General features: G+C 34.7%; 1 protein-coding gene across 1 annotated transcript in view; it reads right to left on the bottom strand.

Moving 5' to 3' along the window:
- CENPE (centromere protein E) overlaps positions 1–27,261 on the bottom strand; it is a 71,319-nt gene that overhangs the window by 22,451 nt on the left and 21,607 nt on the right. Inside the window, 22 exon segments of the mRNA XM_069459151.1 lie at positions 983–1,201; positions 3,153–3,257; positions 5,803–5,961; positions 6,530–6,913; positions 6,994–7,152; positions 7,712–7,999; positions 8,434–8,721; positions 8,908–9,066; positions 9,209–9,499; positions 10,657–10,735; positions 10,737–10,939; positions 11,832–11,990; positions 12,107–12,397; positions 13,898–14,056; positions 15,710–15,913; positions 17,563–17,718; positions 17,867–18,139; positions 18,298–18,612; positions 19,795–19,949; positions 20,293–20,458; positions 20,543–20,665; positions 22,111–22,230. Of these exon segments, the coding sequence (XP_069315252.1) occupies positions 983–1,201; positions 3,153–3,257; positions 5,803–5,961; positions 6,530–6,913; positions 6,994–7,152; positions 7,712–7,999; positions 8,434–8,721; positions 8,908–9,066; positions 9,209–9,499; positions 10,657–10,735; positions 10,737–10,939; positions 11,832–11,990; positions 12,107–12,397; positions 13,898–14,056; positions 15,710–15,913; positions 17,563–17,718; positions 17,867–18,139; positions 18,298–18,612; positions 19,795–19,949; positions 20,293–20,458; positions 20,543–20,665; positions 22,111–22,230 (4,455 nt within the window).

The following is a 27,261-nucleotide window of genomic DNA, read 5'->3' as shown; positions in this document are numbered from 1 at the left end:
ACCCATGTATTGCTCCCTTTTCTGCTACCGCCTCTTAGACATTTATCTTTTCCAGAGTTCTCTTCTTAGCCCAAGGCTCTTATTCTTCAAATGCTTTCTGCATGATCTTACCTCACACCTCTATTATCTATTCACCTGTATTGCTGATGAATCTCAAATCTTAGTCCCGACTTTTCTCCTGCCAAACCTCAGAATCACAACTAAATGCCTACTTGGTTTCTCTTCTTGGCTATTCCATTATAAGGTTTCAACCTCAAAATATCTCAATCTAATCACCTGGTCTCTCTTGCCTCACCTACCAAGCTTCTCTTCCTTTTTTGTCTCATTTAATGGTACCACTCACTATTCACAAACCTGACTGAGCCCAAACCTGAGACTCCATCTAAACTGTTCTCCCTTGCCTCCACCATCTATCATGTGGACCTACCATTTTAATTAAGCTGCTAAATATTGCTTTAATCCCTTTTGTCCTCTCCAGCCCTAGGAAACCTTCCCTAGTAGTATAGTCACACATAGGACTTCATCTGGACTATTGTAACCGCCTCTTGTCTCTTCTTTTTGCCACTAGGAGGATAACAACCCCCTCAAACTCATTTCTTCTTTATTCTGTACTGAAGTACCTCAATGGCCGTCTGACCCTGTTACTGCCGCCACTCAAAATAACCGTCCAATGACTGCCTGTCATCTGCAAAATGAACTCCAAGCTGGACTGAGGTCTTTGAGATGTTGTTCACATCTGCCTCCTGAGCTCCCTGGCAGTGTCTAGACCCACAGGCAGAGCTCAGGCCTTGTTGAATGAACAAGTATTAGGAATACTGAAGATCCTGCACATATTATTCACAGACCTGTGTAATATTTAATTTGGTAGTAAGTACACAGAATAGCAAATATGCCAGCACCCATAGCAGGACCTAAATACACTGAAGCTTGTAACTGAAATTTATAGCTATATCTGTAAAGATATTACTAAAAATGGCAGTACCTTAAATTTCTTCACGATTCTATGAAATTCCATGGAATATCTCTGATTTGCAGTAAGAAGTTTTTGAATCTGTTTGGTTTGCGAATCCGGAAGTGAGAGGTTTGCTTTTACTCTAATCGAAAGCTCTTTTTGGGTTTCAATTTCTGTCTCCAAGTCAAGAGACAATTCATTTAAGCACTCATAGTGATTATTCATCTCTGAGTATCTCTTCAGGAGCCCCTAACGGAAATTAGAATTCATTCAACTTAACAATGCATTCAAATTTAACAATAAGTAGTTCTAACCCTAACATTTTAACTAAACTTACATTTTTACATGTTCTGTAGACCACAAATAAATTAAGACCTTTATGTTTAAAGCCAAAAGGAAATTGTTATTTTTGATTTTGGATTAAAGAAATAATATACCATTATTGTGGAAATTAAAAAAAATTTAAACATTACAAAGAAAACCAGGAACAAACATTCTTATCATTTTGATGCTTTTTCTTTTAGTCTTTGAATATCCATGCTTTGAATGAACATTGACAAAGTCTGATGAGAAATTTGAGTGAATTCACTCTAGTACGCATTGTAGCTCAAGGCTGAATGCTGGCTTATGTTTATAGTAGGCAGTGTGAATTGGCAGCTAAAACAAGACACTAAGAATCAAACTGCCTCTCTGCCAGCTTGGTATAGCCACTTCACATGTTTCTATTATCTGCCTAGAATCTGCTTTCTAGCCCTCTCTCAGCGCTAGAGCAGGTTCTAGCTCTGGCACTTTCTTAGCTGGGGAAGTTACCGAGCCATTTCCATCAACAACAGGATGACTACAATAACTGCCACAAAGTTTTCCAGGGAATTAAGTAAAACATTAACTCCATCTATATATACCTATGTACTCTATAAAAAGATACAGACATTAAGCTTGAGGGAAATAAAATTATCTTTGTAAAAATGTTTCTATACCCAAGTTTTAATCTTAGACTTGGTTTCCAATAATTCTACCAATTTATTAGCGGTGTAAACTTGGGCAACTGCTCAATTTCCTTTCTGAGCCCCAGTTTCCTTGTGTGTAAATGCAGCGACAAAGCCGATCTCCTGAGGTAAAGCACCCAGCACGGGACCTGGCATGTGGTAGACATGTGATAAACCTGGGCCCGTAAACTCCAATGACTAGGGGCCAGGAAGGTGACACACTGGTCAGAGCACAGGTGGAGGAGCATGTCAAGTTCAAGTTGCTGCAATCATGTCGTCAGTGACATGTTTCAATCAGGGTGTGAAGCAATACAACAGGGGGCTTCTCACAATGATGAGCCCTCTGTTTTTCATAATTTAAGAAAAGCTACATGTTCCTTAATCTGTGATGTTGGAGAGCGGATTCCTACTTCTGGTGTGGGATGAACCACGTTATGGTACGCAGCGGCACAGTGGGCGCTGACTTCTGTCAGGACTGTGCTAAATGCTATAACCATAAACTATACAAAAAGTCCTTCGTGATCTTGCATTCTGATAGGGGAGACGGCAAATCCTGCTGGCTTTACCTTCAATATATATTCAGAATCTAAATACTTCTCACTACCTTCTACTGCTCCTTCTCTGGGCCAAAGCATGATCACCTCCGCCTGGATTATTGAAATTAGTCTTTGCAGTGGTCTTCCTGCTTCCACTCTGTCCATTTTCAATACAACAATAGGAGTCATCCCTTTAAAATGTAAGTCACATATGTCTCTCTTGTGGTCAAAACTCTCCAATGGATCTCCATCTTACTCTGAATAAAAGCCAAAGTCCTTTTAATGTCCCGCAGCCTGCCTCCTCCCTGTTAACTTGCTGACCGTATTTCTTATTAGCTTCTCTCCTTCTTCATGTTCCTTCAATCCACCACGCAGGCTTCTGCCTTAGGAGATTTGTACTTGGTGGTCCCTCTGCCTAGAATGCTCTTCTCCCAGATACCTGTATGGCTTGACCTTGTGTCACCTCTTTCAGGTATTTGCTCAAATGTCACCTTTCCAGAGAGGCCTTACATCACAAACCGCTATTGTTGTTTGTGTATGTATGTGTATATGCACACACATACATACCTGTACTAGATTAGAACGTTTAGAAAATTACTGAGCACCAACTATTCATTCCACAGAGGTCCCTTTGAATCCTTTTTAGGAATCCTTGCAGTTTTAAGAGGGGGCACTTACTTTTATCCTAAAGCACTTTTCCCTCAGGCTTTCTGTAAGGTGCTGTTGTCCATCGCTTAGTAACATTTTTTCATATTTTACTACCTCTTCATGGTTCTGATGGTTCTGTTTTGGTACAAAGAAATAAACAGGACTTCAGCTGTAATTACATTCTCACATAATGTCTAATTATATACTTTTTATCACTTTTTTACATTAACTTTTAATAATAGAATTAAATATTTCACTTATAACTCAAAAGCAATGTTAAAATGATCTGAAAACGAATAATAGTATCACTAAATCTTATACTGAGTGACCTCAACTCATTGGGGGAAAAAAAAAGCGGGAGAATCATGTACTTTTTGGAGATAAGATTTATTCTTCATGGCTGTAAAATAAGGTTTTAGATTTATTTCTGGTTCCGACTTTTCCAAATCTCTGCATTATTCATTTGTAGTTTTGACAGGGGGCACTAACTTTCATCCTAAAGCACTTTATTGCCACCAACCAAATACGCTAGCAAAGCTACCTGTGCTGTCCACAGTGTTCCAAGCCCTAGCCATATATTCTTCCCACACCTGGGAACAGAAAGTTCACAACCTGTTTATGTTTTGCATTTCTGATTAACAAGTACAAAACAAAACACTTTCTCCCACTTGTTTTATCTTGTTCACTAGAGTATATAGGAGAATGACTAGCTGTTCAATAAATATTTGTTGAATGAATTAAATCTCTATATAAATTTAGTTAGGAAACACAAATGTCTAGTATTTCTGCTCAGGTAGCAAATGAAATTGTTTTCTACTTTATTATTGACTGAAAATGAAAAACAGTTTTACAGACAATAAAACTGTTGTATTTCATACAACTTATTTATTTGAACTTTTTGTTACTTTTTAGAGGATTCAATTAAGTTTTTAAAAAATATATGATTCTGGCACTCTGGGAGGTCAAGCAAGACAGTAGGATTGTTTGAGGCCAGGAGTTTGAGACAAGCCTAGGCCTGGGCAACATAGCGAGATCTTGTCTCTACAAAAAAAAAAAAAAAAAGGACTACATAATTTTGGACCGGGTGCAGTGGCTCACTTTGGTGAGACTTTTTCTTTACAAAAAATAAGAAAAATTAGCTGGCAGTGGTGGCACACACCTGTAGTCCTAGCTATTTAGGAGGCTGAGGCAGGAGCATTGCTTTAGCCCAGAAGTTCAAGGTTACAGTGAACTATGATCATGCCCCTGGCACTCTACCACTCTATCCTGGGCAACAGAGCAAGACTTTGTCTTAAAAAATATATATGTATATATTTTTTTCATAAATATTCTCATAAATATATATATGAGATTCTGAATATTTATCAATAGTCACACCAGAAGAACTTCTCTTTTTTATGTTTATCTCGCTGTTTTCCCTTTTAACTTCACCAAAAAGAGCCCATCTCTACAACTCTATCATGTAGTGTAGAGAAATGAGATTATTTGCTCTTTTACAAATCTAATCCTTCAAATATTTCTTCATTTAGAATAATGCTATTTCTTGGTTTAAAAAAGATCTAAAAAATTATATTAAAGAAAATAGTTGCTTTAACAAATCTTTTCTTAAAAATAATGAATTAAATGGTATTTCCTAAAAAAATATTTGACTTCATTTAAAACTGTTTACTATTTGTGTGAAAGTTATAGTAATAATTTTCCCACTACCTTTTACTATTTATAGAGATTTCCAGAAAAAAAAAATATTGTTATCGTTTTCAAAAAAGCTTGGTTCTTGGCTGGGCGCGGTGGCTCACACCTGTAATTCTAGTACTCTGGGAGGCTGAGGAGGGTGAATCATTTGAGCTTAGGAGTTCGAGACCAGCCTGAGCAAGAGTGAGACCCCATTTCTACTAAAAAAATAGAAAGAAATTATCTGGACAGCTAAAAGCATACATAGAAAAAATTAGCCGGGCATGGTGGCACATGCCTGTAGTCCCAGCTACTCGGGAGGCTGAGGCAGGAGGATCACTTGAGCCCAGGAGTTTGAGGTTGCTGTGAGCTAGGCTGACGCCACAGCACTCACTCTAGCCTGGGCAACAGAGTGAGACTCTGTCTCCAAAAAAAAAAAAAAAAAAAAGTCTACCATGTCACTGTCACTGATACCCTGCAGAATTCCATTTAATTTTCTTTTGAAGTACAATATACATTAAGTGCATTAATCTTAGGTATATAACTCAATTATTTGTGACATGTTATACGGCTGTGTAACTACAACCCAGATTAAAATAGAGAATATTTCTAGTACTCCATAAGGTTTCTGTGTGTCCCTTCTAAGAGGGAGCCACTGTTCTGACCTTTATCATCCTAGATTAGTTTTGCCTGCTTTTGAACTTATATATCACAATATATGTATCCATTCTCTTACTGATAGCAAACAACTGAAAACAATTCAAATGCCTATTTTTGAATAAAGCTGGTATGAATATTCCTGTACATGTCATTTTGTCGAAGTATATACTCTTTTCTCTTGGGTACGTCCCCAAGGAGTCAAAATGCTAGGCCTTAAGGCTGGCTATGTTCAGCATTAGTAAATACTGTTATGCTGTTTTCCTATGTGGCTGAACCATTTTACATCCCCCCCCAAAGTTTAGGCACAGATAAATCAGACATCCAATCAAACAAACCCCCACAAAAATACCTTTTCTCGTAATCTAGCATTTGAATTTTCTAACTCTATTTGCATATTTGATATTTCATCTGTCTTCTCAGAAACAATTCCTCTGAGTTTATCGATAGTTTCCTGGTGCTCTTGCAGATGCACGTAAGCAGTTCTTAGTTCCTCTTGTTTTTTCAGATCCTTTATCATTAGAGAAATTTCAAGAACAATGACATATCTTAATGTTAACTAGTACTTTTTTTTTATAAAGTGATACATTTTCTTAGTAAAAATAATAGCACTTTTACTCTACAATTTTGTTGTTTTTAGAAAGTTGTAGGCTTCTTCTTCCCTTGTTCTCATCTCCCCATAACCTTCTCCTGCTTTCCGTGAAGCAAACACATTACACACATAGTATATATTTAAGTGTTGCATACTATTTTGACCCATTGCTCACATTTACCCAGTTTCCTTCTAAGGAACATTTAAATTATTTCCCATTACAAACTACTACAATGAACAACCTTGTGGTATATATACATATACACACATATATACACATATTCATTTAACATTGAGTCTATATATATGTAGGATAAAGTCCATAAAGAAAATGCTATTTTAAAATTTTCAAGAACACTACCAAATTATGCACTTAAAGGTTATACCATTTCACTCTTGCCAACTATACTGCTCGTTTCAAAGAAGGGTTCATCGTTTTAAGAAACAACACATTTACTTCCTAGGAAGAGGAATGAGTATAACTTACTTTAGCTTCTGCTTCTTTAAGGCTTTTCCTAAGTTGGTCTCGGTCCATTTTGAGAGTTTCCTCTGCTCTTCTTAGGCCATTAATTTCCTTAGTAACAAACCCTATTTCCTCAAGGTTTTCATGAAGTTTCTGAGTCAACCTTAATTTCTCCATTTTAATACTTTCCAGAGTTGAACTCTGGGCCTCTAATTGTTTCTTCAGTTGCTCTGTTTGATACGTAGCTTCCCCAAGATCATTTTTTCCTTTAAGAAGCTGATGTTCTTTCTCCTGAAGTTCTTGGATCTTGAGATAATCATACAATAAATTAGAATATCAATAGATACACATAAAAATCTAAATAATAGTCTCTGAATAGGCAAATCTTCACTTGCCTTCAGTTTTAGGCTAATTCATATCTTGTTTCATTACACAAAATATCTGATTCAAACTCTCTGTTACTCAGTAACAACTTAAAAAATAAATACCTTTGCTTTTAAGGCAGCATCAGAGTTTTCTAACTCTATTTGCATATTTGATATTTCATCTGTTTTCTGTGACACAATCCCTCTGAGTTTATCAATAGTTTCTTCGTGCTCTTTCACGTGTCTGTGAGCAATTTTTAGTTCTTCTTGTTTTTCTAGGTCCTTTATTATTAGAGAAAGAAAAATAATACACTGGGAGTAAAATAATTCACATAGTAGAGAAAGATCTAGGGTAGGAAGTAAACATCTTCCTACCCCTTCTGAGGCCTCCCAGTCCTCACCCACACTACTCTGCAACTTACCCCTTTCCCTAATAGGACACTTCCAAATCAGCACTCCACCCCTACAACACTCTTTATCTGTGGTGTATTATCCCATGATGTGAATGTGCTGCATCTATTCCTCCAGGCCCCTACCAATGGACAGTTAGAAGTTTTCCCATTTTTTGTTTGCTTTATGTCATTATTGCAACTTGCTGTAATAAATATTCTACAAATATCTTTGAATAGTTATGCAAATGTGTGCAGGATAAATAGCCACGATTGAACTTTTTGGGTCAATGAATAAACTTATTGAAAAATGTGGAAGGTATTACCAAATATACTCCCTCCAATCTTCCCCAAGATTGGACCTATTTTACACTCCCACTAACGCTATGACCAATTGTTCTTTTAGGACATAAGGTCTTAGCTACTGAGGGGTGGTAGGGATGGTAACTCACTAGAATTATGGTTTCTCTTAGCTTTTCCTTGAGCTGGGCTCTCTCTACTTTGAGAGTCTCCTCCACACTCCTAAGGTCATCTCTTTCTTTTGTTATAGATTTCATTTCTTCCAGGTTTACATGGAGTCTCTGAGTCAATTTAACATTCTCCATTTTTGTATTTTCCAGAGTTAACTTCTGGGCCTCAAATTGCTCCTTCAAGTGTTCCATTTCATGAGTTTCTTCTTGAGCTTCCTTGACAGCTTTCATCTTAAGAAATTGATCTTCTTTTTCCTGAAGTTCTTGCATCTGAGAAAATCATAAAATCAGTTAGGATACAAGCAGAGTCTTTTAGGAAAACAGAATTATTCCTATATTAAGGCAATCATCTCCACATTGTAATCTAACGTATGTTCTGTTTTCTTTCATAAGGGATATGAATAACACAATAATCAGATGTCATTTTCCAATTTAACAAAACAAATCCTACTTTTTCCTGTAATTCAACATCTGAATTTCCTAAATCCCAATGAATATTTGCTACTTGAGCTGTCCTCTCTGAAATATTCCCTCTACTAACAGTTTCTTTGCACTCATTCAGATGAATGTAAGCAGTTCTTAGTTCCTCTTTCGTTTCCAGTCCCTTTATGATTAGAGGAAAATTAATAAAACTTAATAGTGAACATCATTGTCACCTTAACATTATTTTTATACCCAAAAAACATGAGAAGAGAGAAACTTACGTTAGCTATAATTGCTTTAATGTTTTCCTTCAGTTGGTCTCTCTCCATCTGAAGGGCCTCCTGCACCCTTTTCAGCTCATCTCTTTCCTTAATCATAATTTTTATTTCTTCTTGACTTTCTTGAAGTCTCTCAGTCAATTTGAGCCTATCAAGTTCTAAATTTTGTAGTGCTGAGTCTTTGGCTTTGAGATACTCCTTGAATTGTTCCAGTTCGCTCATTTTTTCCTCAGTCTCACTGATTTCTTTTACACTAGTAAGTTGTTCCTGTTTCTCATGAAGCTGTTGGATCTTAAAAACAATTATATGTTAATAGCCAAAAATATACATATGAACACATATATAATTTATTTATTTTAAGGAAAAAGTTGCTGTGGAAAGCAACCTTGTTTAAGTATGTTAAACAGTAGTCTTCACAATCTAGTTGGCTACACTGTGCCCAGGTTTCTTCCCACTGCTCCTTCACCCACAATTTACCTTTTTCTCTAATTCATCATTGGTTGTTTCTAACTTGTTCTGAATGCGTGATATTTCAGTGTCTCTCTCTGAAAGATTCACTCTCAACTTATCAATAGTTTCATCTTGTTCTTTCAGGCAACAATGAGCAACTTTAAGTTCTTCTTTCACTTCCAGGTGCTTTATTAGAGGAAATTCCAAGAAATTTATAGAAAAATTATAACCATTATACTATAACACCGTTTTCCAAAGCTGTAATGCTTATGAAAATATTTGCTTACAAAATATTTATAAAAAAATATGGTGAAAAGATGAAACCTACTTTAGCTACAACTTCTTGTAAGTTTTCTTTGAGTTGGTCCCTTTCGGACTGAAGAACTTCCTGCAGTCTCTGTAGGTCATCTCTCTCCTTAGCTACAGAATTCCCTTCATCATAACTTTCTTGAAGTCTCTTGGACAAATTGAGCTTTTCCATTTCTATTCTTAGTAGTGCTGAATCTTTGGCTTTGAGCTCCTCCTTTAATTGCTCCATCTCATTCTTTATTTTAGTAGTCTCATTGTCTTTTTCCTTCATATTGAAGGACTGTTCACGTTGGTCTTGAGACTCTTGGATCTTAAGAGAATCAAAAAACAATACAGTTGATATTTGGAGAGATTTTATTTTATGGGAAAAGAAATCAGAATACTTCCTAAAACAATTAAGGTAGGATTCAATGACTCATTTACAGAGCAATCTTTCCACCCTCCTGCTCTTCCATTATTCAGGTATTTAAGACTTTTTTACTGAGGGCTCACTCTGTTGTCAGTATCCTATTAGAGGTCAGAGATAAAATGATAAATGAAACTTACATGATCTCTGCCTTTTGCTTACACTTTTAGGAACAAAGATAGATTTTATGTCGTATCTTACCAAATAAAGGTGCTGAGGTCTCCCCAGGCACTAGTGTCAAACCTAACCTATTGTGAGTCATGAGGAAGGCTTCCAAGGGATGAAAGCTACAGCTGAGATCTGAAGAATAACAATATTAGTTAGGCAAAAAGGAGTACGAAAGCACTGCAGGTGGAGAGATCAGTGTCTGAAGGCGATGAGATGAGAAAGAGCAACCAGCAAGTGTTGCTGGAGCACAAGGAGCAGGAGGAAGAGTGAGCTGAAGGAAGTCTAGAGACCAGCAAGGTCTGGGACCCAGGGTCTCCCAGGCCATGTAGAGGATCCTGGTCTTCATTTTAAAAGCAACAATAAGTTATTAAGGGAATTTAAGAAGAAAAGATCACTTGGGCTCAGAATGGAAACTGGAGTAGAGAAGTGTGGGAATGAATGTGGGGAGACTGGTTAGGAGGCTGATGCAGAAAGCCAGGGAAAGAAATGATGGTGGCTTGGAATAGGGTGGTGGCAATGTGGAGAGAAAAGTGGGAGGATTTTAAACACACACACACACACACACACACACACACGCACACACACACACACTCACTCTTACACTCTCAAATCAATGAGCTTGGTGCTTGGATTACAGAATGAGCAGAAAGGAAGAGATACCACCAGCTGGGATAACTCCCGGAAATCTGACTCAAGTAACGAGAAAGACAGTCGTCATGCTTTATGGGATGCTGGAGGAACAGGTTTAAAGGAGAAAAGAAATGATGCATTTTTGGCTTTACCCTTTCTTGTAATTTAGCATTGCTTTTTCAAAGTCATTTTTGAATATTTAAGAAAACAGCTGTCTTCTCTTATTAAATATTTCTTAAATGGGAGGAAAACATGACAGTGACTGTAGCCAAAGTTTCTCTAATGTCTGCTTCCAGGTGGTCATGCTCAACTGCAAGTGCTTCTTTTATTATTTTAAATCGTCTCTTTCTTTAGAGATTTTATTTCACGACTTTCCTGAAGTTTCTCAGTCAACCTGAGCCTTTCTGTTTCTATGCTTACCAGTGTTGTTGAGTCCTTGGTTGTGGACTGTTCTTTCAATAACTCCAATTCATTTATTGTTTCCTGAGACAAGCTGACTATTTTCACATTGGAAAATAGCTCCTGTTCCTCATGAAGCCCTGGGATCTTATGACATTGATAAAATACCAAGGTTACTGTTTGAAGATCACTATGAATATCATAATTTTTTAAAGGGAAAAGATCAGGATACTTTCTACAACCATGAAAGTGATCTTGAACCCTCAGCGCCTACCTTGGGTCACAAATTCCTATCCATTTCCCCTCATTTCCAACTAAAGCTATTCATGACTTTTCTGCTAGGCATTTTCTATCATAATTTTCTTTCCAGCTTAGACCAAAAGTGAACCAATCCTTACGCTTTACCAACAAACTGTTGATTCAGTCAGTTGCACCCTTATTAGTTTCCAAATGCTACAAATGAAAAATCAGAGTTAAGCAGGCTGTATTCCAATCAATATATGGTTCCCATTTTCAGATGGGTCCCCATGCTACTTTTTAATTTTTCTATGTGTACAGATTTATTCCCCTTTCCATGGTCATTAGTGGTACCATGTAATTTTGCATTATCATATTTCTGTATTTACTATATTGGACTTGAGGGATTTTCTATATGCCTATATCAGGGGCACAGAATGATGTCTTATTTATATCCATAGCCTCAATGTTGGGCACAGAGTAGGCATTTAACACGTTGGCCCAGTTATCCCAATGTTTCATTTCTCCATAGCATTTATCATTATCTGATGTTGTCTTGTACATTCGCCTGCTTATGTATCAGCTATTTTCTTCCACTACAAATGGATCATAGGGATTTTGTCCACCTTGTTACCAGTGTATTTCCATAACCTAGGACTATGCCTGACACATTAAACACTCAACAAATCCTTACCAAATAAATGAATGAACTATAACTTAGCCACTACTTATTGCTTATCTTTTCTTTAAAGGAGAAAGGAAGGAAAGAAGTGTCAAAGGATGAGAGGAAGAAAAGACATACCTTTTCTTGTAATTCGGTTTTGGATTTTTCTAAGTCCTGCTGAATACTTATTATTTGAGCTGTCTTCTCAGAAATGCTTCTTCTTAGTTCATCAATAGTTTCTTGGTGTTCTTTTAGATGCATGTGAGCAATTTTTAGTTCTTCTTTTGTTTGTAGGCCCTTAATTAGCAAGTGAAATTTAAGAAATATAACAACATTATCCCAACATTGCCTCCCCCTTTGCTCAGTTTGTGAAAGAAACATTTTAACACATGAAGGAAAAGGGTATAACTTACTGTAGCTTCAATTTCTCTTATATATCCTTTAAGTTGGTCTCTCTCTGTTTCAAATGATTCCTGTAATTCCTTCAGATAATTTCTTTCTTTGGTTATAGATTTCATTTCCTCATAATTTTCGTGAAGTTTCTGAGCCAACTTAAGTCGTTCCATTTCCATACGTTCCATTGTTAATTTGTGATTCTTTAACTCCTTCTTTAAATTCTCCATTTCACTCACCATTTCCTGCCTCTCACTCATCTCTTCCTGTACACTCAGAAGTTCTTGCTGTTTTTCTTGGAGTTGCTGGCTCTTAAGATGTACAATTTTTATAATTACCATTTTGCCTGCATTCTCTCAAGATTCTTATGTAAAATCATTACTATTCCTGCCTCCCCTGCCCACAGGAAACAGGCAAGTAGCACTAAAAGTAAACTAATCTTCCAGGCATACGCGTCTGGAGTGGGCTGAATAGTGTCCTACCCAAATTCATGTCTACCTAAAACCTCGGAGTATGAATTTCTGTGGAAACAGGGCCTTTGCAGATGTAATTAGATTATGATTAAGAAGAGACCCTACTGAGTAGTCTCTCAATCCAATGAGAGTGTATTCATAAGAGACTGAAAAGGACACATTAAGACCCAGATTAAAAGGTCATGTGAAGATGGAAGCAGGGACTGGAGTGATCCAGTAATAAGCCAAGGAATGCCAAGGGTGGCTGGGAGACACCACAAGCTAGGGAGAGGCAAGGAGTCTTCCCTAGGGCCTTCAGAAGGAACATGGCACTGCTGACACTTCAATTTGGGACTTCTGGTTTCTAGAACTGTGACAGAATAAATTTCTGTTGTTCTAAGCTACCAATTTCATGGTAATTTGATTTGGCAGCCCTAGGACACTGATATAGGTTCATAAGGAGGTAAGGGGAAAATGAGATAAAGTAAAAAAGCAAAGAGACTAATTAAATGTACATAGATAGCTATCAAATAACTAATTCCTCACTCTCTTAAAAACTTTTTGGATAATTTACTTTCATGTCTAATAAAATGCTTATAAGGGGTGACCCCCCCCCAAAATACTGAGACATTGACCTTCACAGGCTACTGATTTTACTTCTTTAGGAGAAGTATGAAATAGATATAAGGTTTTAGTAAACTCAATTAGGCGAAATGGTGAGAGGGATCAGAATTAAAAAAAAACACACATTAGGAAAAAAACACTTGACAGAAGAACAATAGAAACCACAATATATTATCTATAATACATGTGGCACTGCCCTCAGCTTATCTAGAAATATCTTTGTGGGTGCATTTTAGAATCACCCGGGCTAAAATGCCCAGGTTGTTACAGGGGTCTTAGCTCTTATGCAAATATTACAACAGCACTTTACTTCTATAAAATAAATGATTCAGGAAACTGCAGACATCAAAGACATGGTGATAGTTATAAATCTTACATTTTAGAGCATGACTAATGTATCTTTATAAGGAGAGGATATTTGTTTTGTTGTCTAATGCATCTCAGTGCCTGGTCCATGGTAGTGCTCAATATATATTTGATAAATGAATATATATGATTTCTTTAAATGACACAGGCCATCTCGCACCTAAAGACTCTAGAATAATATAATCCTTACAAAGTATGTTAATTTAGATCTTAGTGTACGTTGAAATTGTCTAAAATATTAGCATTAAGATCTGTTCATTTGGGAGGTACATGTTATTTCTGGATTTAGGTCTATGGGAATCAAAATACATTACCAAAAAAAATGTTTAGTCAGAAAAAATGGCCAGGAAGATAATTTCAAAAATTCACCTTTTCCTTTAGCTTTTCTTCAACTTCTGCCAGTCTCTCACAGGTCCTAGAAAGCTCTTCCTCTTTCTTCATGGTATGGCTCTTTTCTTGAGCAACTATCTCTTGTTGCTTTTTAAGTTCGTCTCCAAGAATTCTTAATTCTTCTTGGTTTTCAATGGTCTAGAATTAAAAAAAAAAGTTGATATTAAAATAAATATTAACTTATATTTATGAAATCAGGTAAAAATCAGCAATTACCTCAGCCTACGAATGAAGACATCAGGGCAAACTATTTAGGAAAAGACTAATCAAAAAAAGAAAGTAAGTCCTTAATCATATAGATGTCAAGAATATGTTTTATATATTGTTTCTTCATTGTTCAATTTACATTCCTATTGTGAGAATTAGAACTGGATTTTGCATTCTATCATGAGAGCTTAGCTCACTTCTACCTGTAAGCTAAAAAAGACTTTTGCCAAACTATCATCGACTAATAATGAGATTGTGGTTATGGGTTTTTCAAACACTGGGATGGCTTTGATTTGCGGCACTGATCACCAGCAAGCTCAGAATGGCAGCCACCCTTTGCTAGCATGTCTTGGGCTAATCCCAGTCAGTAAGCTCACACAGTGACATTCTCATATCAAGATAAAAACAAAAAACAAACAAAAAACAAAACTAGCCAGAGAAAGAGAAGAGAATATAGTTTTTGTTTGTATGCTTATTTACATTCAGCTCTTTTGACCAAGCTGACAATACCAAGAAACTTAGATAATTAAAACTCAAATGGTCAAGTTTGACTGTGATCCATGGAGAACTTCTCCAAATATTAATTTCAACTTATACACATTATATTGCTCCTAAACAAAGATACAAAAACTAAATTAGGTGTGAAAATATTGGCAAACACAAACAATAAACAAGTAAAATGAAATTAAAACATTACGACAGCATAGATAAGAGAAACATTTACGAGCAAATTTAACAAAATATGTAAGACCTGTTCACTGAAAATCTACAGCATACCACTGAGAGAACACATAAATTATAGAAGATATACAATGGCATAAGAAAAAATGTTCAATATCTTTTGTCATTAGGGAAAGATAAATTACACACCTACTAGAATGGCTAAAATTAAAAGCAACGATAAATAGGAAGTGTTGGTGAGGAAGGATGTGGAGCCACCAGAATTCTCTTAATTTACTCATGGGAATGTAAAACGGTATAACTACTTTGGAAATCAATCTAGCAAATTCTCATGAAGTTACAAACACCTCCCTATGACCCAGCAATTCCATTTAGATATTTACCTTAGAGAAATAAAAAACAAATGTACATACATAAAGAGCTGTAAAAGAATGTTTACAAAGTTTTTTTCAAAATAGCCAAATACTGGAAGTGACCCAGATTTCCATCAATATGAGAAGGAATAAGAAAAAAACAGAGGCACATTCATACAATGGACTAATACTCGCAATAAAAAGCAATGTAGAAACAAGTCAAACACAAAACACTACATACTACATGATTCTACTTGTATGAAGTTCTAGAAGAGACAGAATGAGGTGAACACATCAGGATGGTATCCGGGGCAAAAGGGGAGATGAGGATCAGCTGGTAGGGGTATGAGGAAACTTTTTGGGATGATGAAAATATTTTCTATCTTGACTGGGGTGGGGACTACATAAGGTAAAGACATTTGTCAAAGGTCATCAGACTGTACATTTCCAACAGATACATTTATTGCCGGTAAATTATACTTAAATAAAGTTGATAAAAATCCAAAATAAAGATGAAAATGTATTGCCAATATACAGTGCTAAATCCTACCATTTCGATATTTTCCTTTAGGTCAGTCTTCAATTGTTCCTTTTCCATTGTAATATTCTCTAACATTTGTTGGAGTTCATTTTTCTCCTGTATTAAAGAAAGTATTTTCCTCTGTTGCTCAATTACTTTGTCATCCTTAACATCTGCAATCAGTGTTTGGGTGTTTTCAGTATCCAAATTCTTTTTTTTATCTATGCCATCTATCTAAAATACAAATATATTAAAGTTGTAGTTAATAACAACTTCAGTAATATTAATAATAAAATAGTCAATACATATATAATGTACCAGGTACTATTCTCATATCTTAACACATTTAATCTTGACTATCACTTTATGAGGTAGGCATTATTATAATCCCCATTTGAGAGATGAAGAAACTGAACTTCAGAGAGGTAACGTCACTTGCCCATGGTCACTCAGAGAGATATAACCAGGTTCAGCACCCAAATGGCTGGCTCCAGAGTTTGTGCTCTCGTGCCTGTTCACTGCTAAGAATTACTATAATAATTATCTTCATATATGATAGGTTAACCTGACTATATGCACATTCACTTACTTCAAACCAATTATACAATAAATAAAAGATATTTGCCTTTCCTTTGTACATATCTTCCATAAATACTTTCTAAGTTTCATACTACTAGTAGTTTGTTTTTTTTACTACTACAGGAGTGGAATGGGCAACTTTGAACTCTACCACTTTATCTATTCTCCCCTACCCCAAAGCTGGAAATCATACCCTATCCCCCACTCCCAGCAAATCTATATTTTCCGAGGCAGTTGTACTCACAAAAGGCTAGAGAGTGTTATTATATGTAGAGGGTAAAATAATTTTGATAGAGACCTATCTCATAATATTATGGCATAATTCATCTTTTCTTAATATACTTATTTTTATATATTGATAAGAAAAGCAAGTTATACACATTCAGGTATCCATAAATATAACCAACCAAAGGTAACCTAACCAACCATCCATAAGTCATAACCAACCAAAGGTAACCTAATGTATGAACTCACTGGTAAAGGGAGACAGAGACTGACATTACAATTGCTAGCACGATATTAGGGTATTATTCCATAACCTTACATTAGCCCACTACACATGTTCAGCTCCATACTGGCCACACATACATTTAAAAGTTTTTATGATAATCTATAATCACATTAGAAAAAAATGGAAAGATAAAGAAAGACATCTAATATTAGCAACTTCATATAACCAACTATTAGAATTCTGGTATATTTCCTTCCAGAGTTTTTTCTATTGAAATTTTTCTTAAACATAGCGATTGTAATTAATTTATATACATATGATTATTTTTAGCTTGTCTTTTCTATCGACTTAGATCGTATCTATTTTCCCAGGCTGTTATGTAAGCTTCAAATCATAATTTTTAGTAGCTGCTTCATTCTCTAGAGTGGATATGGATAAACCATACTTTACTGAAATACTCTTTTATTGTTGGCAATATGCATAAGCTTCTGACAATGGTGAGCACAGAGCTAACTACATGAGAAATTAAGGTGGGGAACACATAATCTTTGGGATTAGTCTGTTAGCTATCATAATTTAGAATATTGCATCTTTATTCCTAAAAACAGTAGTATACATAAATACAAAGTAGACTGAGACAGAGTATTCTGTAGCGATAGTCAAGGTACATTCCAATCTGAATTTAGCCTAAAAGGCATTTCAGCTACCATGGTTATCAGCAAAATCTAACAGATCTAATTATTACATAAAGAAAAAAATTTTGTCCTTTATAGGAGAATAAGTTTACTGATCACAAAGTTTAAAATTTTTGTTGAGATATGCTAAAGAAACTCTGAAAATAAACACCCTTTACCTTTTGCTGAAATTCTTTTGTTTCTCCTGTGTTTTCCACTGTATGCAAATTCCTGGAAGTTTCCTTGGAAATTTTCAATTTTAGTGTGTTAATTGTTTCTTGGTGTTGTTTCAAAGACTCAAGAGCATTTCGCAATTGTTCTTGAGCGTCTATATTCTTTGTCAGAGAAATATAAAATAATTTCCATTAGCATATGAAACAAAATTATTTTATAGTTACTACTTGATCATAAATAATAAATGCTGGCTCTTAAAATGTTTTTAGAGGCTCTGATTTTTCAAAGTTTAATCAATCAAAACCTTACCATGTTTACAGTATCCTGAATATCACTTTTGAGTTGGTCCCTCTCAGTTTGAAGGCTCTCTTGGAGTTGTTTTAGTTCATCTCTTTCTTGGGTTAGAATTCTAACTTCTCCTAAGGTTTGCTGAAGTTTCTCAGCAATCAGTGTTTTCTCCTTTTCTACAGTTTGCAGGACAGAGCCTCTGTTTTCTAACTGTTTCTTCAGCTGTTCCACCTCTCTTAACCTTTCATGATCCTCAGATGTTTTCTGCTGAAGTTCCTGGGTCTTGTGAGAAAGCTTTAAAAAAAAAAAAAAAAGTAAACAGGACACAGTAACAGCAGAGCAGTTTATGGCGTGGCTGTGCATGTGTGCGCGTGTACACACTCACACACACACACAGACCCCAAACCCAAGAAGACTAAAGGTCATTTCTTTAGACAGCATCTTGTACCAACCTCAGTCCTCAAAGCATCCAAACTGGTACCCAAGTTTTGTGCTTCTTTAGAGAGATTTCCTATTTCCTGATTCATTCTCTCATTCTCCTCAAGGACCACCTTATACTTTTGCTCAAATTCCATATGAAAGCTTTTGAAATCTTGGAATTCTTGATCAGTGCTTTTATAATTCAACTGGGCAGTTGTTAAGTCATCTTTAGTTTTACCAATTTCTTCAAGTAAACCTTGAATTCTATTCTCCTTATGAACTACCTCAGAAAACAATTTGTCTTTTTCTGATATTATTATGCAGAGCTCTTCAGATTTATCACGTATCTATGAAAAGAAATGCGGCTTAGCACTGTATAACTCATTGAAGCAATTTTTAGGAAAAAATTTCTCTGCAAAAAAAAGTCATTTAAATTAAAGAATTGACTGAGGAAAGGCAATACAGTATTCTTATTGTCACATTTCTCTAACTTAGTCTGTTTACCTTCAATATTGTGTTTTCTAATCTCTTTGGGTCTAGTAAGGACTGCATGGAGAACAGTCAGTGAAAACACTTAAGTAGGATGTGTCTTTATTTTCTTATCATTCTAAAGAGTTTTCTAACTTTATTGCGTGCCAGGTATTTTATGGTTTTTCTCAGAATTTGACTTACTTCTCTTCCCTAAAGGCTTTGAATGCAGGTCAGATGTCCCAAAACTTAATCCATGAATAATTTAAATGCTTGTTTAAAATTATTACTTAAAAAGCATTACTTAAATAATTTAAATAATCCATATCCAGTTTACAAATTGTTTAATCACTGTGAAAGATACAGGTAGAGGGAGATGAAGAAAAGAGGAGAGAGAAGGGCGAGACAAAGCAAAGAGGAGTAACACAGCACAGTGGTTACAACGACAGGCGTAGGAAGCGGATCTCTGTGGCTGAACCATTAGTTTGATAACTGGTTGTTGGGGCTAAAGAGCAGCATCTACTTTCAAAGAATTTATAGGATGACTAAATAAAATAACGTTCCTAAAGTTCTTCATGATGTTTGCTGTATAGTAAAGACTCAAATTCTTGCCATTTTCATTTCTTTTAGAAAGGTGGAAAGAAAGAACAGTCATGGATTTACAGAATCATGCTCACTAGCCTGTAAGATTTGTACTGGCCTCTAAAAGTATATCAATGCTGCCCCTTTACCTCATTACTCTCTTGGCTACTACCAAGAAAAAAGAGGTCAAGACTAAGGGTGGGCCCTTTGAGGACTAGAGGAATGGCTGCTACATGGATTATGTTATTAAGTATTCTGTTAAACACACTTTGAAAATAAGCATTTTTTCATCCAGTAGCATAAGAACAAATTAAAAGATGAACTATATTCATTTTTCCTCTTAACGAGTTGAGACAAATGTTTCAGTGTCTCTTGCCGCTAGATTAAAATAAATGACATCAAAATATTTAAGGCATTATTACAATGTTTTTTATTTCAAAAAAAAGGTTTTTGTTTTAAGTGCTTAAAACTGTGTTTACCTCTTTCCTCAGCATTTCTACTTCAGGGGGCAAAGATTTTAATTCTGAGAGCAAATTAACTTCTTTCCGCAAGGTCTCACTTTCTTCAACTGTTTTTTTCAGTTCTCTTTGGAGATCAGTAATCTTTCTTTCCAGTTCCATATTAGAGAGTAAATCTAGGAAGTTTTGGTAAATTAAATAAAGAGCCAATGTTGGGAAACAGATAATTTGTTTTTAATAATCTTTGAATCACCTTTTTAAAGATCAGGCCCAGTGTATTTGAAAAATACTTTTTAAATCCTTATGATTTGAAGCCTATGGAAATCATTATAAGTACTAATACCAGTGATACCCATATCTTAAATACTGATAGCAATAATCTTAAAACTTAATATTAAGTTATTTAAAAAAATCAGAGTATAATGGATGTTTAATCCTTGGAATACAGTTGTCAAATCATTTAAGTACATTTCTACACGAACTCAGATTTGCAAAGAAATATTTGAAATTAAAAAATACCTTTTGGAACTTTTCCATTGATAAGGGAGGTGAGTTTTGTTATTTCATTAAAAGCAGATTGTAATTCTTTCTCCAGGTCAATTTGCATTTTCTTTTTTGCCTCCAACTGGCTTTGATATAATTGAGCATCATTTTCCATTTGTTTGCATGTACTTGCAAGTTCTTTCTAGTGAAAGAAAACACTGCAAACTCACAAAAATGTACTGATCATTACAACTGCTTTATTATAAATATTACCAAAATTACTTACCATTTTCTCTTTCAGCTCCAGATTTTCACTTCTAAGAAAGGCTGATACTCTGTTGGCATCAAGGGCTACAGTTTCAGCATCAAACAGAGTCTGTTTCATCTTTTTAAGGTCTTCAGTGTTTTCCTAGACAGACGACAAAAGGGCCTCAGTGAAATATAATTTTCGTAGAGTTGGAAAATACTATTCCTAACTAAAAATATGCTAATTACCAATAAATGAAAAGAAATCATGTTTTCCTTAATAAAAATATTTTTAAAAATTCCAGTCATATTTTTCCAAAATATAAAAGCAATGTATGGAAGTATCATAATTTAGAAATCTGTTACTGTTTAATTAAAGGTTAACACAATTGTTGTTTCAACTATGCTGTTTAAGTTCCCTACGTATTTTTATTTTGAGTTATTGTCTCAAACACATGACAGGTGAGTAGTTAACAGCTAAAAATAAGGATAGTAAACCAGAAATTGAATAGAAAAAGACAATCCAATAGAAAAATATAAAACAGATATCAACAGGCAACTCGCAGAAGAGAAAATGCAAATGACAAATACATGAAAAAATCTACAACTTCATTTTTAGAGAGCAGTGGCATTAAAGTGACTTTAGCTTACATGAATTCAACAATGTGTCTTTGGCAATAAATTAATACATGAATGAAGGAATAAATGAATTGAATGAATAATAAAAAAACTGGGCAATTCTGCTTGCCACGCTATGAATGGATAGTCCAGAAACGTATGAAAGAGCCTTCCTACCCAGGCTCTCAGAATAGTGTGGTGTAAACCGGTGTGAACCCTTTTAAAGAGAAACATTTGTGACAAATAGAAGGCAAAAAAAAGAATATAACAGAAGGTAACAAAAAGTACTCTGAAAAACTCAAATGAAAACAAAAGAACAACAGAAACTAACAGTTTAAGAGCCCCAGCTAGAAACTGTTGCCTTAAAAAAGGGTGTTTAAAACTAGAACCAAACTGATACATTCTCGAAGTAATCGGGCAGACTGAAAGCAAATTGAAAAGAGATTATCAATTTCACTATCAGAGTCAGTGTTAATGTTGTCAACTCAAATCTAGAGATATAAAATTCTGCAAAACTACTCACCAAACCGTTAAAACAGTTACTTAAATTATGAGAATGGATTAATATCTATTAATGAAATTAATAAATTTTATGAAGCCATGTTCCATTACTTATGTATTTTATAACTTCAGTTATTTATCAATTCTGATAGAAGTGCTCATCTTAAGATCTTGACTATATACTTCTGCATGAATCTGAATAAAACAATTGAAAAAATCCAAATTTTTTAAAATTATTGCTTTTTAATGGAAGCTTGTCCCTAACTTCCTTACATTTCTTCAAAGAATATGATCAACTCTTTATGAATGTTACCTTATCTGTAAAAATGGCATTTAATTATACTAATAGTCACTTTCTCATACGGTTACTGACAAATTAAATGAAATATACGTAAATTGATTACAGCAATGCAATATAAGCATTTGCTATGATGATGGTATACTATATATGCCAACATGATTACATAACAAAATAAACCTGATTTTTACCGATGAGTAGGACAAGTCCATTTTCATAGTTTCTAACTGCTGAGAGGCTATGTATTGCTGTAGCTTCTTAATCTGGTCTTCCTTTTCTCTAAGCAGGTCTGCTTTTGAACTTAGTTCAATCTAAAAGAACCAAAGGAGAGGGCAACATGATTTAGCATCCATCTGCAATTCTAAGGAATTAAAAAAGAACTTGTACATACCAATTTAAATTCATAGTAAAATTCAAAGTTATTAATATTTCAAAAATAATTCCTCTATTTTCTGAAATCATGTACAATTATATACGTTGCATGTTTTATAGTTCTAGTTACTTATCAATAGAATTACCAACATGAATGCTCACCTCAAGATCTTGATTATATACTTCTGCATGCTTAACTAAATTCTTTAAGTTGGAAATTTCATGAATTAGTTGCATCTGTAAGAGCATGTGAACAGGCAATAGAGCAAACCAATAGTTAATAAAGCAAAAAAAAAAAAAAAACAAAACAAAAAAACGCACCAAAAAACAAACAAAAAAACAAAAACAAAAAAAGATAGCAATCATTCCCTGCTTCAGAATCATCCAAGACAATTAGAAGGGACTGAGAGATCAACTGTTTAAGCTACTATATAACAGAGTACCTCATTATTTAAAAATATAAAAAATAATCACCAAAATCCCATAAAACAAGCAAATAAGAAAAAAAATTTCAGTTTCAGCCTGACCCCAATAGTTATCTGTTAAAGCTACAATAATGCCAATATCAAATTAGTATGCACCACTTCAAGGAGGTAGTGAAGTGGTAATCAAACTTTTAAAAAATACACTTTTAATAGATTTTTGTTTTTGGCAAGTTAAGCGTAGAAATGTATTAATGCTATAAAGATGTTTTTTCTTCCCATAAATTATACATCTGGCTCTACACTGACATAATTTGTAACAAGTTCTGATTTGGAATCTAGGTTTGGACTAGGGTCGTTTCATGTTTTCCCTTTACAATATTATTACTGTTCATCAAAGCTATAGAGGTATGGGATTATCAGCTATTACCTTGTTGATTTATTCTACAGGAAATATTGGGAAGATGATGCTATTGCTTTATGTTGTTCAACTGTGTAAAAGTATAAAAATACAAGTATTTCTATTAAAGTTGCCTTTCTATAAAAATATCTGTAGCATTAAATATTTGAGTACAAATGTGTTGTATTCAAAACAAATAAACCACAACTTACCAAGGATAAACATATCTTCCCTTAAAAGTATTTAGCTTCTCAATCAGATGAGCACTTACAGAGTGAAAAGAAATTCTAGCAGTATGTAAGGGATTTAGGAAAATAGTGTCTTGTTTAAACAATATTTTCTGGATGTTTAATTTAGTCCTGACTAGTTTTAGATTTCAGACTAGAAATAATGTTGAAATCCCTATTTTAGGTCAGTGCTGTCCAATAGTAAAATAACGTGAGTCACATATGTAATTCAAAATTTTCTAGCAGACACATTAAAAAAACATAAATGAAATATTTTACATTCTTTTCTCCATACTTAAGTCAATTTAGACAGGTCCCATTTCAAGTCCTTAATTGCCACATATGGTTAGCGGTTACCCTATTGTACGGCGCAGTCTCAGACATTTGTACTAGTTATAATTTAAATTGTCTTCCATCCTTGACCTTTTCTTTCCTATTTCTACTGTCTGGACAAGAAAATCACATTTACCAATAAAGAAGGACCAAATAATCTTTACTTTTGAAAACATTTAGGAAATAACCATTTAGAAAGAAAAACTCTTCCACTCTCATTGGAAATAGCGCTTCATCTTAAGTTTGGTTCTTATATACAGAAAATATTAACTTTTGTAAAGATAAAAGTGTAGTCTCCCAATGACATGCTGCTGAAGTTGCTGAGCAAAGAGAAAGTGTGTGAAAACCAAAAATGATTTAAACATATGATCGCATCGAGAGTTAACCCATTGCTACGTAAGAAAATATTGCAGATTTCAACTATAATTTTCAGCAGGGGAAATGAAATATTTAATTTAAATCTCTAAATTGTGAAAATTATAAAATTAAAAAAACCAGATTAGAATAGGTAAATGGTTAAGATTTTTCTTGTTCCTCCGCATGATGACACTTGATCTTTTTTATTCTTCCCTTTAAAATTTACTATTTAAGCATCCTATATTACTATATTCCCACTTGAAAATTACCCACAGCTTTGATAATTTTTGACAAAACCCTTAGTAAAACCAGGAAAATGACCACGTGTCCTACTGCCATAATTTGACTTTTATTCCCTTTGGTTAAACTCTTCCCCAAAATGCAGGTTTGGGAACATATTTTGCTGCTTACACAGAGACTTAGTTTTAGTAACATGGAATAGATCCTTCAAGACTGTTTTTGAACAGGGTAAGTCTCTATTACATAATCTTTTAGGTAACCTTAAATTTTGTATCCATTTAAAAATGAAGGGAGCAGGATTAATTTCCTCCTCAACTGGGGTTAAAATGGAAGAAATGAGGGGATGTGAAAGAAGTTATACACCCTGCGGTATTTAGTAATCTCTCAGTGTGCTGACTCAATTCAATGAGCTTCAGTTTTCGTTATCAACTAGATATAGTAATGATGTGAGAAAAAAAGTAAGATAAATTGTTGCCATACTTATGCCCATAGTTTTATGTAATATTATTACCAATAAGAAATATATGAAAATTAGATGAAATTTTGGAGTCAGAAGGGACCTTAGTGAGCACCTGGTCTCTGTCTCAAGGGTGGAGAAATACAGGAAACTGTGAGAGATTCAATGACTTGCTCGAGGCCTTGCCAATAATTCATGATGGGTTTGGATCTGCAGTGAGTTTGTAAGTAGCAAAACTAGGGCTTTAATCCTGGCAGCTTTGCTCTAGAGACCATGCTTTTAACCATGACACTAGACCACCTCCCTCAATAAAACCCAATTTTATGGATTGAAATCCAACGTTCTTTTCATGAGATTTTTCACTTTATTAATAAGTACATTTTAAAACAAGTTAAATGAAACCCTGTGGAGAACTTATAGACTTTTACTTCTCTGAATATCATACCTGTGAAATGTAAGACTAACTTTAATTTATAGGAAGAATGGAAATAATAGCTTTGGCACAGAATTCTTTTTTCCTTTAAAAAGAAAATGAGGGTGGGAAAGTAAGCAACGATACTGGGGGAAAAGGGAGAATGTCCTTTAGGATTAGCCATATACAGAAATCTCAAAGGTAGCTGCAAATTAACTTATTTTAACTATATCAAAGCACTGGCTCATGTTTCGTGGGGGGTTGGTTCATGGATAACATTGTAAGTCTGATAACAGGTATGGTTTCGTGTTTCAGAAAAATGAATATGCATTTAAAAATTTTATAAAATAATTTCATAGTGTCTGTGGACTCTAGGTTAAGGACACATTGCACTAAGAAGTCCCTTAAATCTTTTGGATAATTTGTGATTCTATAGCCTGACGGTTTCTGGATTAGGGTCTCTTAACATGTAGCCTAATATTAATATTACATACGTAGAAAATTAGTCATATGCTTTATTTCTAAAAAGTTCCATTAAAACTGTTTAGTATTAGGTATACTAATTTTCACAATGACTCTCTTACATGGAGAAAGAAAAATAAAATATGCAAAATCAGCTTCTCCAGTTATTCCAATGTTTTAACTATTTAGGAATATACTTTCGTTCTAAGGAAAAGGAATCCATTAATATGCAACATCCATATATAAAACAGTCAGCTAGATATTAAAATTCATATTGGTCTCAGCAGGAAATGGCTATGCTCTAGGCACATTTATGGCATGCTCGATAAATGAAATATTGATAATATAGGAACTATAAGGAAACTATTTCCTCAAGATAAGTCTACCAAGAGGCAGATACACCAAACCCTCCCATAGATACTTTTAATTCTTTCTTCTCTTGTGTAAGCACAAGGGAAACAAATATGACTCAACTATAAAACAGCATAAATGAATTAAATATTTCTTACAATCTCTAAATTGTGTGTACATCTGAAAAATGGTTAGATACTGAATATCTCAATCTTAGAAATAAACATCTTTCAGAGAATACTTCTGAGCGATATCAGGAAGATGGCGGAACAGGAGGTGACCTGTTTACATCCCCCCACGAGAATTCTGCACCCACTACAGACAAAACTCTCTGTGGGAGACTTCGGATTCAGGCAGGAGGTTGTGAAACCCCTGTGGAGCCCCAGACCTAGGAGGGTTGTTTTGAGGGTGCCTAACAACACACAGGTGAGAGATCTGGCAATTGCACTCCCAGGTTTAAACCTGGAAAAGCTTCGTTTCTCAAAGGGCTTAGCTATAGGGATGAAAACGGAGACATTACAACTGAAGCCACAGAAATACCAAGGATCATGAGAGACTATTATGAACAATTATATGCCAACAAATTGGAAAATCTAGAAGAAATGGATAAATGTCTGTAACCTACTAAGACTGAATTACAAAGAAATAAAAAATCTAACCAGACCACTAATGAGACAGGATATTTGGCAAGAATTTTTTGGATAAGTCCTCAAAGTCACAAGTAACAAAAGCAAAAATAGACAAATGGGATTACATTGAACTAAAAAGCTTCTGCACAGCAAAGAAAACAATTAACAGAGTGAAGAGACAATCTACAGAATGGGAGAAAATGTTTGTACACTATACATCTGATCAACTATTAATATCCAAATTATATAAGGAACTCAAAACACTCAATAGCAAAAATCCAAATAACCAAATAACCCTAGTAAAAGATGGGTATAAGTCCTGAAGAAATGTTTCTCCAAAGAAGACATACAAATGGCCAGCAGGTACATGAAAAAATGCTCAACATCACTCATCCAAACCATAGTGAAGTATTACCTCAACTTAGTTAGAATGGCTGTTATCAAAAAGATAAAAGAGAACATTTTGGCAAGTATGTGGAGAAAACGGAACTCTTTTAAAATATTGGTGGGATTGTAGGGATAATAGAAGGAGGGTTCCTCGAAAAATTGAAAATAGAATTACCGTATGATCCAGCAACCCCAGTACTGGGTATACACACAAAGGAAATCGTATCAGTATGTCAGAGTGAGCTCTGCACTCATGTTTATTGCAGCACTATTCACAATAGGCAAGATATGGA

Source organism: Eulemur rufifrons, chromosome 26, assembly GCF_041146395.1.
Source record: "Eulemur rufifrons isolate Redbay chromosome 26, OSU_ERuf_1, whole genome shotgun sequence".
In the NCBI taxonomy this organism is placed as follows: domain Eukaryota; kingdom Metazoa; phylum Chordata; class Mammalia; order Primates; family Lemuridae; genus Eulemur; species Eulemur rufifrons.
The sequence above is the reverse complement of the archived record's forward strand: the minus strand, read 5'-3'. Positions and strand labels throughout refer to the sequence as shown.